This window comes from Vulpes lagopus, chromosome 12, assembly GCF_018345385.1.
Source record: "Vulpes lagopus strain Blue_001 chromosome 12, ASM1834538v1, whole genome shotgun sequence".
Lineage (NCBI taxonomy): Eukaryota > Metazoa > Chordata > Mammalia > Carnivora > Canidae > Vulpes > Vulpes lagopus.
The window spans coordinates 43,690,197-43,703,789 of NC_054835.1; the positions used below are offsets into that span (position 1 = coordinate 43,690,197).

General features: G+C 36.8%; 1 protein-coding gene across 3 annotated transcripts in view; it reads right to left on the minus strand.

The window, feature by feature from the left end:
• The window catches only part of NSF (N-ethylmaleimide sensitive factor, vesicle fusing ATPase), a 149,605-nt gene that overhangs the window by 119,855 nt on the left and 16,157 nt on the right, over positions 1–13,593 (minus strand). For all 3 annotated transcript variants that reach the window (XM_041726122.1, XM_041726120.1, XM_041726121.1), the window contains exons 2-4: positions 9,056–9,141; positions 6,704–6,803; positions 3,762–3,801 (exon numbers count right to left, since the gene is read on the minus strand). In XM_041726122.1, the coding sequence (XP_041582056.1) occupies positions 3,762–3,801; positions 6,704–6,803; positions 9,056–9,141 (226 nt within the window). The remainder of the gene's footprint in view (positions 1–3,761; positions 3,802–6,703; positions 6,804–9,055; positions 9,142–13,593) is intronic.

Below are 13,593 nucleotides of genomic sequence, written 5' to 3' on the forward strand. Positions count from 1 at the left end.
TGCAGAAGAACAGCATGTAAATACCATGCTCTGACAAAGTAGAAAGAAAGCAACTAATATGTACAGCATGGTGACCATAATTAATAATATTAAATTGCATATTTGAAAGTGTCTACAAGAATAGACCTTAAAAGTTCCCATCACAAGAAAAAACTATTTTTGTAACTATGTAAGGTGATGGATATTAACTAGACTCGTGGTGATCATTAGCAACATATACAGATACTAATCACTATGTTTTATACCTGAGACTAATATGTCAGTTATACCTCAATTTTTGAAAATTTGCTTCTCCCACTCAAAAAAAATATTTAAAATTTGAAAAAAAAAAAAAGCAGGTAACAAAATGGGAGGAGAAAGGGAAAGGTAGAAAATGAGCAATAACTGTTGTACAGACAACAGATGACAGTCAAAGAATATCACTTAGAACTGACAGAATTGGGATCCCTGGGTGGCGCAGCGGTTTGGCGCCTGCCTTTGACCCAGGGCGCGATCCTGGAGACCCGGGATCGAATCCCACATCGGGCTCTCAGTGCATGGAGCCTGCTTCTCCCTCTGCCTGTGTCTCTGCCTCTCTCTCTCTCTCTCTCTCTCTCTCTCTCTCTCTATCATAAATAATAAAATAAAAAAATTTAAAAAAAAAAAAGAACTGACAGAATTTTTGAAAAGGTCAAATAAGAAGAAAAAAGAGGGGACTAAGGGTACTATGAGAGGTATAAATGTAAAATTAATCATTAAAAAAGAAATATAAACACTCCTAAATACCAAAATAAAAATTTTAAAATAGCAAAGATGACATACAAAATAGGGAAACACAAATGAAATGTAAAATAACAGAATTGAGACAAAATACATCAGTCATATCAATAACTCTAAATGGGCTTACTGGAAGAAGATTTCAAATTAGCTCATAAAGCAAAACCCAACTCTAAAAATTAAAAACAGTAAGAAAGCAAGGTTTGTGATCCTGACATCAAAGTATATTTTGCAAAAAATAAAAAATAAAAATAAAAAAGCAAAGTATATTTTGCAACACGTTAAACAAGACAAAGGATACTTTTTGATGCTAGTAGCCACAATTCAGATTAAAAATATAACAGTTTTGAATATTTACATACCAAATAACACAGAAACTACTATGTAAAGTAGAAACTACATGAGACACAAGGAAAATAGAAAAATACTGAGAAGATTTTAACACACAACTCTCGGTGCACAACAGGGCAAGTGATCACCAATAAGTAAGACTATAGAAGATCTAAACAGCATAATCAGTAAAGCAGAGATTCTGGACATGCAGCGAACACTACACCCTGATAACAGAATATACCTCCATCTCAGTACACATGAAACATTTTCTTTCTTTGCATGTGTGGGCAAGTAAGCACAAGTGAGATGAATATGCTTGAGATGTACCCTCTTTGCAAAGTTTAAGTACACGATGCAGTATTGTTAACAACAGTCACCATGCTGTACATCCAATACTTACTCATATAACTGAAGCTTTGCACCCTTTGACCACAGAAATCCCCATCTTACAAATGTATTTTTCAAAAACATCACCACAATGAAAGCAAAACAAAAATACCTGAAGATTAGAGAAATGACAGCTAAATACAATACACGGAACCGAACTAGATCCTACACTGAAGGGGGAAACGCTGTAAAGGAAATAACTGGAACAATTATCAAAATTAAATTATGAACTACAGATTAAAGTTTCAATGTTTAATTATATTAACTTTTACTTCCTGAATTCAATTACTATAAGAGCTCATCTTCTTTCTCAGGAAATACACACAAAAGTATTAGATGTAAACAAGTTTCAGATTTCTGAAACTTAATCTCAAATGGTTCAGGAAACAAAAGTGAACATGAGTGTACAGAGACAGAAAATGAATTTTAAAAATATGAAAATTGGGATCCCTGGGTGGCTCAGCGGTTTGGCGCCTGCCTTAAGCCCAGGGTGTGATCCTGGAGACCCGGGATCGAGTCCCACATTGGGCTCCCTGCATGGAGCCTGCTTCTCTCTCTCTGCCTATGTCTCTTCTTCTGTCTCTGTATCTCTCATGAATAAATAAATAAAATCTTTAAAAAATAATAAAAATATGAAAATTGGTGAATCTAGGTAAAAGTAGTATATAGGAATTCTGATCAGCCCTGTATCAGGCTCCCTGCTCAGCAGAGAGTCTGCCTCTCCCTCTCTATCTACTCCTCCCTCGCACTCATGCTATATGTTCTCTTTCAAATAAATAAATGAAATCTTAAAAAAAAAAAAAAACATATCTCAGTAAAACAGAATCACTAAGTAACTAATTCTCTTTAGCATAACTTAGACTTTTTTAAAGATTTATTTATTTGAGAGACACACAGCATGACCAGGACAGGCAGAGGGAGAATCTCAAGCAAACTCCATGCTGAGCACAGAGCCCAAGGTGGGGCTCAATCTCATGACTCAGAGATCACTGACCAGAGCCAAAACCAAGAGTTGGACACTTAACCAGTTGTGCCACCAAGGCACCCCCAACAGGACTTAGACTTTTAAAAACTTTTTTCCAGGCAGCCCGGGTGGCTCAGTGGTTTAGCACCGCCTTCAGCCCAGGGCGTGATCCTGGAGACCCGGGATCGAGTCCCACGTCGGGCTCTCTGCATGGAGCCTGCTTCTCCCTCTGCCTGTGTCTCTGCCCCTCTCTCTCTCTCTCTCTCTGTCTCTCATGAATATAAAATAAAATCTTAAAAAAAAAATTAAAAATAAAATAAAATAAAAATAAAAATAAACTTTTTTCCATAGCCATAATTTCACAACATAATTCTAAGCAAGTCAAATAACCTCCATGTTATTGTCCTTGACTCCTGAATTCTCCCCTTTCCTCACTATACTCCACACGGACATCAGAATCTTTTCTAAAGTTAAGATGATGGGCTCGTTCAAAAATCCTCAGTGGGGGATGCCTGGGTGGCTCAGCAGTTGAGCATCTGCCTTTGGCTCAGGGCATGATCCTGGAGTCCTGGGATCGAGTCCCACATCAGGCTCCCCGCAAGGAGCCTGCTTCTCCCTCTGCCTATGTCTCTGCCTCTCTCTCTGTGCCTCTCATGAATAAATAAAATAAAAATTTAAAAAAAAAAAATTCTCAGGGGCTCTCAATTGTCCTTGAATAAAATCCAAAATTTTCGTATATACTTTAAGGCCCTCCACTAACTGCATACTCCCATCACTTAATAGACCTCATTCAGGTAAATCCTTTCAATCAGGCAAACATACTTCCTGAGCCCTGCCTATGATTTGCTTGCTCCCATATGAATGACTTTTACTGATATTATTTCTCATGTTAAGAGCCTTTCTTCTTTATCTCTATTATGTAATGCTTTCCCCCTACTTCATAATCATGCTCAAAACTCCCGTGCCTAAAAATATTTCTCTGGCTGATTTTCCAGTCTCTAATCAATTCATCCACTGACTACTTTCACATAGAGCTCCCAATGGTAATATTTGAGCACTTATTTACCCTGCACCCATTCTGTGACCTACGAGTTAGTGGATATTCTTCCCTCCATTAGATTGCAATTTTCAGGCAGAATAGCAAGTCAAAAGGTAAGTACCATACTATTTAACTTTTCCATTCTCATATATCTAACCAGTAACACAAACAGGATCAATGTTTAATGGCCTGACAACCAGTAATAGAAAATTTTACAGATATCCACAACCATAAGAAAATCATAAAGAAAATCTATATCAGGTAGCTAAAAAACATACCTACCTTCTATTTCTTGCCCAATAGAAAGTCCAGCCCATTTTCGCTGTAAAATGAAATTTAAAAAAGACACTTAAAACTGAATCAGTCAAAGTTAGAGAAAATAAAATAGGAATTTCCATGAATTTTAGTAATAGGAACACATTCAAGGATTAAAATGTGGTTTAGTATTGTATGTTGAACTGTGTTCCACAAAAAGATATGCTGAAATCTTAGCCTCGGGCACATATGAATACCAACACATCTGGAAATAGGGTCTTTGCAGAAGCAATCAAGTTAAGATGAGATCATATCAAATTAGGGTAGGCCATAAGCCAATATGACATGGTATCCTTACAGGAAGAGACGAGACAGACAGACACGTGGGGAGAAAGTCATGTGATGATGTTGGCAGAAATTGAAGTGATATATCTACCAGTCAAGGAATATCAAGGATTGTTGGTAACACCAGAAGCTAACTAAGCATGGAACAGATTTTTCTTAAGGCCTTTGCACAGAGCATGGTCTTGCTGACACCTTGACTTCAGACTTCTAGACTCCCAAACTGCAAGAGAATCAATTTAAGCCACCCATTCTGTGGTACTTTGTTATAGTGGCTCTAGGAAACATATTTACATGCTATAGTTTATATCTGAACATCTACCTAAAAACATACAAAGCTTGCCTTTGTACAATAAAATGGGAATCACCAAGGAGGATGCTCCTTTGCACATTAAACTGCTTCTGAAGGCCTTCATAGTATCAGATAATATTTCAGTATTCTAAATATACTATGGTTACTTTTATTATTTGTGTAATATCTCAGAGAGAAAGACATTCAGTTCATGAAAAGTAAATTACAGCTGGTCAGCTAATCTAGCCTGAAACCCAAGCAGGATTCCAATCATTAAATGGTCCTGATTACTCTTTGTACTAGCCAAAGGATTTTCAGGCATTTGCAACTAGACTCTAGCATCTCCCAGGTCCAGACTGGTTACACAGCAAGAATGTACGGAGGCAGGCCAGATTGTGTTTAGGCAGGAATTCAGGACTGGCTTGGTATGGATTCAAAATTAGTCACTACTGATAACACTTCAAAGAACAGTGAGAAAAATAATTTTTGGCTGAAAATCCACATTCTGTCTACTCATCAAGCAACGCAGATTTGGGGGTAGATTGTGAAGATGCTACATTGTGAATATGTGCAACACCTGCTTTCCCCTCTAGCTCCCTCATCACAGGTACCTCCTCTCCCACCTCTCTGCCCTTCATGCCCATCTCACTTCCAGCCAATGAGAGACTTAGCAGCATGCTGGGTAAGTCCAGACTTTGGATCACAAAGCGGCCACAATTAGGTTCTGTACTTCAATCCCAAAGACAGACTCAAAGGATGGGACAATAATAGTATCTATCATTTGGAGCTGTTTTTGGTATTAAATGAACTAATATATGCAAGAGTACTTAGAACAGTACTTTGCCTAGAGTAAATATTAGGGAACGTTTTTTAAAAAGCAGAGAGACAAGAAAAAAACAACTAGAAATTCCTTTTCTGACCACCACAATCCCAGCTCTGCAAAATCTGGTAAACTCTAAAATATCTCAAACATTTGATGTATAGGAACAAATGTGAAAAGTAGTCCTGATATAAAGAGGCATCCAAACAGAGAAAAGGGGAATAATGAGTAAAGATCTTCTATAATTTTTGAGGGCTTCAAGAGATAATTTTTTTTAAGATTTCATTTATTTATTCATGAGAGAGAGGGAGAGAGAGGCAGAGACACAGGCAGAGGGAGAAGCAGGCTCCATGCAGGTAGCCTGACGCGGGACTCGATCCCAGGTCTCCAGGAACACGTCCTGGGCTGAAGGTGGCGCTAAACCGCTGAGCCACCCAGGCTGCCCCACTTCAAGAGATCTTTAATCGATCCCTATAGAGTGTTTGATCTCTTTCCTTCAACCTCCAGGGGAATAAATCAATGCTTATTAGCATACTAGAAGGTAGAGGTTGCATTACATTGATGAGGACTGGGATCAGCAGCACCAGTAAGACAACAAGGAAGAAAAGGATACAGACTAGTACCTGCAATGCTTCTCAATTTTGTATTAGGTGCCTGCAACAGTGCTGGGCAATTTTCTTGCCATAGAATCCAGCAACGGTTATAAAAATGTAATCATAATCCCTCTACTTGTTAGGAAGCCCAGGAAGTAACATTGTAATTTGAGATAGCAACTACTCACATCGTATTCATCACTACATTTTTTTAAATAATTTTTTTCAAGATTTATTTATTTGGGGGGACAAGAGCAGGGGGAAGGGCAGAGGGAAAAGCAGACTCCCCTCCCTGCCCCCAAACCAGGAACCTGACGTGGAACTTGATCCCAGGACCCTGGGATCATGACTCAAGCCAAAGACAGACGCTCAACCAACTGAGCTACCCAGGCACCCCACATCATTGCATTTTAAAAATCATTATCATTAGATGTCAATTTTACAAGTAAATGTTATTTGTATATATTTTCTGTTACCCTATGAGTTAACATTAAAATAACTTGAGACTATCTAATAGCTAACTGGTATTACCACAGAATTTTTAAAAATTAGGAAAAAAAATCAAGGTAATAAAAGGCAAACAGTAAAACTGGCAATTAAGAATGTATCTTTAAGGGTGCCTGGGTGGCTCAGTTAAGTATCCAACTCTTGATTTCAGCTCAGGTCATGATCTCAGGGTTGTGAGATCAAGTCTCTCATTGGGCTCAGCATTGGGCATGGAGCCTGCTTTAAGATTCTCTCTCCCAATCTCTCTGCTCCTATCCCCTTCCAAAAAAGAATGTTCTTTAAATTCCTTATATAAATACTTAGACGTTTTTTCTTCAATACAAATCAATAGTTACAGGATGACACCTACTTTAAATGAATTGATTTTTCCCCGGACTTCTGCAAATGGAAGAAAATAAATTAGCATCTGAGTTACCTGAGGTAAGCTGAATGCAATGCTCCCTGGAACCACCGATGGATGGGTCCTCAATGTAAATGTGTACCTGTGGTTGGGAGAGGTCCTCACAATCACATGCCTAAAAGACAGAAACACAGTTAATACTCCATGTCAAAAGAAAAAAAACATTAATTTCACTATTAATTTCCAACATGATGCTTGATGAGTACCAGGTGGAAACACGGCAGAGTGTTTGAGAGTGTGAAAGGAACAGAACCACAAATTTCATTTCTAAAAACTGTCAGCAATTCAAAATGTTTTCCAGGCATAACCTTAGGTCAAGCATACATCAAGCAGAATCAGGATCAAGTTTAAGAGAGTATATACTATTCAAAATATCAAAATCATTGTATCACCAGTTTACATAAAACTAAAGACAATGATTTAGAGTCCTTGATATGAGTAAAAATTAGGTGAATTTCCTCTACTGAAAATTATGTCACATCCTAAATAGAATAAAAGGATGATAACCAAAAATAGAAGAACCAGGATATACCAGTCCAAAAAAGTTAGTTTTAGGACTACTCATTAAATCTCTGCAGGCTCTCATAATAGTTGAAATAGTAACAACCTATAAAATTAAAAAGATGATAAAAATTAAAACTAGTCACAAAATATATCAGCTTTCATGTAGATATCAATATTTACTATTTCAAAGCATTTTGTGCTAATTCACTCTGGTCAGAAGTTACCCATAAACAGATAAAATATAGTTATTCATGATAACTTACAAGAAATTGCCAAGGACCATGTGTGTGATAAAATCAAACCCTATCTTGAAACAGCACTATCTGTTTTAAAATCATCTTTTAGGGCAGCCCAGGTGGCTCAGCGGTTTAGCGCCGCCTTCAGCCCAAGGTGTGATCCTGGAGACCCGGGATCAAGTCCCGCATCAGGCTTCCTGCATGGAGCCTGTTTCTCCCTCTGCCTATGTGTCTGCCTCTCTCTGTGTCTTTCATGGATAAATAAAATCTTAAAAAATCATCTTTGGGATGCCTGGGTGGCTCAGTTAAGTGTCATCCTTTGGCTCAAGTCATGGTCCCAGTATCCTGGGAGCAAGCCCCGCATTGGGTTCCCTGCTCAGTGGAGAGTCTGCTTCTCCCTCTCCCTCTGCCTCTCTCCCTGCTTGTGTGTGCACTCTCTCTTAAATGAACAAATAAAACTGTAAAAAAAAAAAAAAAAACCCAGAAAAAAACATCTTTTACAATGCTATGACTTTTTAAATATTAATACTTGACGTTTCTATACATATCATTTTGCCACTAGAACACAAGTTCTTTTATCTGCTATATTCAAGTAACTCTACCACGAGTACGGTGAACATTTGACAAATGTAAGAGATTTCCATAAACAAATTCTCACACCGATTATCTATACTCCAGTTTATACATAGAAAGTTACGTGTTAAACTTAGTATCATAGAATTTTTAGGACATAAAACAATATTACTGCAATCATATAGTACAGGCCCTTGAATCTGAAGCTGAAAACTACAGATAATTGGAAATTCTAACTTTGTAAAATTCCTATATTTCACAGATAAAGCCCTTAAAAAAAAGGGCTCAGTTAAAAATACGCCCTTGTTGTTCCTTATTTCCCTAGCTGCTTTCTGGTGGGGCTCTTTTATCTCCTTACCTTTACCAGCCTCAGAAGCATATGGGTGGCACTGAACTTGGTAGCAGCATTTTTAGAAATTCTGGCAGGGGTGATGTCAGTCAATTAAAATAAATGACAACAACAACAAAAAAAAATTTATAAATAAATACTTAGAAATGCTTTTTGTGCATCTTCCAATTTTTATATCTCTTAATTATCAAAATAGCTGATATTTATTGAGGGCTTATTAATGTGCTAGGCACTGTCTTAAATGTTTTATTTATATAAGTCAATCTGTACAAATATCCTGAAGAAGATACTACCATCATCCCCATTTCACAGATTAGTACACAGAGGCACAGAGATGGTAGATAAAAATTATCCATGGTCACCTAGTTTGTAACTGGCAGAGTCAGAATTTAAACTCAATCTGACTGCAGAGCCAAAAACCTAATGACTATGCTATATATGATTCATATAGCCAGTACGTTTAGTACTGCTAAGAAAGTTGATAAAAATAAAAGTTATATATAAAGAGCTATGTATGACTTTAAAAATGTATCAACCAAAGTTTAACACAGTAAAAACTAAAATACATAACTCTCATCTCTTCCATTTTCCAACTCAGAAAGAAGAATGAAAAAATTATTCTCAAGTTTTCTAAAAAATAAGGCTCTCTAGAAGTTTCTAAAATACCACTTGGCAGGTTAGGAGAAAACAAAGTTAGATACTTACTGGCCAGGCTGGAAATCCTTTTCATTCACAACTGCACAGTTGGTTAAAGATAATTCATCTGTAGGACATCTTGCAGCTTGCATAGTCTACAAAAATCAATGATTAGGAAAATAAAATTAGGTCATCTTTCATAACCTTAAAGAATAAGTTTATGTGTCCTGTCCTCTGTTCCTCATCACCTGCCATAAATACCTATTGTTTTTGACTCCCTGCATTCCTTCTTCTGTGGTAACAGCAAACCCTTCCTTCGGGAAACTGTTCCCTCCCCATTCCATATGCTTTTGCAGGCCTGCCAATCCCAGTACACAGGCAATCACAGAGTTCTATTTCATCAGTGGATTTTATACAGACATGTGCCAGAAGGACACTTTCCCTTGCCTCACTACTGCATACAGGAGGACTTTCTGCTCTATAAGAGAGTGAAACTATTACAAGAAAGCAAAGATAACAGAGATACAAACAAGACACTTTGAAACACAGACCTGACAACCAAGTTAAAGCCCTTGAGACAAATACTGAAGATTGGTATGAACCGATAAATTTTTTTCACTCAAACTTATTTCATTTTGTTTTCCATCTTTTCTAGAGAAAAAAAATCTGACTGATTGAAATACAATGAAGTAAATTCGCTAACTTTAATAAAGTGTATCATGAAAAAATATCTTTTGGGAAGATCCCAAATGGTATGAGCCACAGCTCCTAAGGATGAAGAAAAGTCATCATACAAATACCTCCCAACAAAGATAATTAGAGGGTATATTTTTTTCAAACAGCAATTAATCTTTTTGATCAAGAGCTTCTTCCAAAGCTCTAGCAAAACATTCCTTCATATAACCTACTTAACCAATAACCCTTCCACCATTCTCTAGGGTTTCCAAGTTAGTGAAATACGACCTTTGTAGTCATGACATGTAGTTTTTGACTAAAGTACTCATTCTTTAAAACTCAAGCCAAAGCTTATTCTTCTTAAATTTGCCTCCCAAATACAAATGTACAGAGCAAAAATTACCTTTTGCTTTGATTTTAACTAAAAAGCTAGTTTCAATATAGTTATCCCAGTTAGAGCAGTGATTCCTAAAGTGGGCTGTGTGCAACAGAAGGATTTGCAAATAATCGGGGATCCCTGGGTGGCTCAGTGGTTTAGCGCCTGCCTTTGGCCCAGGGCATGATCCTGGAGTCCCGGGATCGAGTCCCACGTCGGTCTCCCGGCATAGAGCCTGCTTCTCCCTCCTCCTGTGTCTCTGCCTCTCTCTCTCTCTCTCTGTGTGTCTATGATAAATAAATAAATAAATCTTTAAAAAAAAAAAAAGGATTTGCAAATAATCCAAGCATCAAAATTACCTACATTTAGAAAACAGACCTCAAAATTGTTATCTCACAAAATATTAAGACAAGATTATAAAAAATAGTGAAACAGCATTTTGATTTTTATATATTTTTTTAATTTTTATTTATTTATGATAGTCACATAGAGAGAGAGAGAGAGAGAGAGAGAGGGGCAGAGACACAGGCAGAGGGAGAAGCAGGCTCCATGCACCGGGAGCCCAACGTGGGATTCGATCCCGGGTGTCCAGGATCGCACCCTGGGCCAAAGGCAGGCGCCAAACCGCTGCGCCACCCAGGGATCCCTGATTTTTATATTTTTAATAAAATAAAAAGAATATTTTTCATCTTTAGTTCATCCTTTTATTTTTTTTTTTTAGTTCATCCTTTTAATCTCATTTTGTATATGTTTTACTATGCATATAAACTATTAGTATGTCACTTACAAATAAATATGTAGATATTTTGGAGATATATGACCAAAAACATGTTTTACTTATGGGATTCATAAAATGCTTGGAAATCACTTATTTAGAACATGAAGTAAATAAAGTCTGAATCATAAGTCTGCACTATAAATGAGATAGTATGGTTAGTTTGAATACCATCTGACAAAAGTGTACCAAACTTAAATTTCCCACCCATCCTGGGGTCTCTCTCACCTATAAGCTTCTTCCTTGTATATTCTTCTCTCTCCCCGAATGCTGAGCCTCTTGCCTAGCTAACTCCTAATCATTTCAACAATTCTCAGCTCAAGACATTACTTTTTCTAGAAGACCTTCCTAGACACATTTCCCTCTCCAGTAAACTGATACAATAAACCTCAAATGAAAGCTCCTGACTGTATTTTTATTGTCTGTTTACATGTTTGCATGGCATAAAACACCTTAAGCTTTTCAAGGACTAAGACTATATCTTACTTATATCTGGGGTTCCCCAGGACTAGTATAGGGCTTGGTACACAGCGAGTGTTCATCAAATATCTGCTGAATAAATGAACTTATGGATCAATACAAACCTAACTGCAGAATAAACAGTTCAAAGGACATGTGCATAAAACACATTTCAAGGTTACTTGGGAGGTGATATGAAATAAATTATTTAACAGTTCAAAATTACACAGAACTGATATAGCCAAAGTAATAAAAAAAAAAAGCTTACAAAATGGTAAGTTAAGCTTTTCATTTGTAAACTTGTTGTCAAAGAACTAGTGTCCTTCAAAAGAAGGTGAAAAACTCTGTAGAAGTCTTCTGACTAGCCAACTAAAACAGATGCTGTAAAAGGCCTCCCTACTGGAATCTAGAAGCATCTGTGTTTTTATTATAAGCCAAGCAGGGTATCTCATCTTCTCATCAAAATATAAATTCCTATAAATAGTAGCTGTTTATTTACCACAGTAATGGCAAGGGAAAATTCCACAATTTTTCTAAAACTGACCTTGCCTCTAGGAAACAATAAAAACTCAGCTTCTACAACCATGCAGCTATTATGAAATGAAAATACTACACTGATAAGCAATATTATATAAGTTCAGTTATCTGGGTTCCTAGAACATTTAACCATCTAAAGGCTATAAAATGTTTTCACTAACAATTTGAAATGTAAGAAATTAACAATTCATCGCTACCTCAAAAGAACAGAAATCACGATAAATCTTTAATGGAAACTTTAGTAGAAGTAATTATATCATTACTTGAAAGCTGTTAAAAATGCAGAAAGAATTTGCTCCTCTTCATCAAAAAAAAAAATGGAAGGATTGAACCAGAATTTCTCTGGGCAATGTTATATGGTTTTCAAATTTAAATAGCATACTTCTGTCCAAAGATCTACTTTAAGAACTAGAGTATTAAAATATATGTTATATTGTTTACCAAACAATTTAATAGGGCAAAAGAAAAAGAAAAAAAAAAGAGTGTAATACCTAACTAGAAGAGCTCATCACCAAATAACTGCCCCTACCCTAACTGCAACACTCATGAATCCATGGGTTCTTCCTCTGAAGCGCTTGAGACCTTGGTTACAACTCTCTAGAGACACACAAATCCCCCACAGGAAAGGGAAGTAGGACGGAGAACATGAACTTGCCCAGAGCCAGCTCCGCTGACAAGTCTCATTGAATTATTTCTTGTCAGATGATCTTTGCTGGAAAATAACATTTTAGAACTGCACTGGTCTAGATCAAATCTAGAGTAACCACTAGACAGATATGGCTATTAAAATGAAAATTAGACACAATTAAAAATTATCCTTTAGTTTCACTAGCCACCTTTCAAGTGCCACATGCAGTTAGTAGCTATCACTGTGGAAAGTTTCATTGGACAGGGCTCATCTAGAATAATGTGAGAAAGTCCATCAGTAATACCTGTCTTCAATCCTATGGAATCACTCTGTGCTATAAACTCCTCTAATAATTTCTATTAAAATTCTGAAGTAAATAAAAAATAAAAACATAAAAAAAAAAAGGGATCCCTGGGTGGCGCAGCGGTTTGGCGCCTGCCTTTGGCCCAGGGCGCGATCCTGGAGACCCGGGATCGAATCCCACGTCAGGCTCCTGGTGCATGGAGCCTGCTTCTCCCTCTGCCTGTGTCTCTGCCTGTCTCTCTCTCTCTCTGTGTGTGACTATCATAAATAAAAAAATAAAAAATAAAAACATAAAATTCTGAAGTCACATGAGCCTAGACAGGATGGGATAGAAATAAATTAAACTTGTATGTCCTAAAATTATCTCTCAAAGAGCCTGTAGGGATACTTTCACCTTATCCACTTCAGACCAATAACTATTCAGATAAATGAATCTCCTGACATCCCTAAGGGCCTTAAAATTCCTTTACAGATTTACATTGAAAAAGAAAAAATCAAGTTCCCATTTTGGTTTTTTGTGGGGGAACCCCAGAGAAAAATGTAAAAGGCTGATAATATTTAAATGCTGGCAAAAACATAATATAGTTTCTTATAAAGTTAATGTGATCCAGTAAGTCTATACTTAGCTTTTTATTCAATGAAAGCATATAGCCACACTCATACACAGATGCTCACAGAAGCTTTATTCATAATAGACAAAAAGTAGAAAGCAACACAAGTGCCTACCAACACATGAATGGATAAACAAATTGTAGTACAGCCATACAATGGAATACTAACCAGAAATTAAAAAGAAACTATAGACATAAACTTCAAAAACATAATAATGAGGAAAAGAAGCCAAATGCAACATA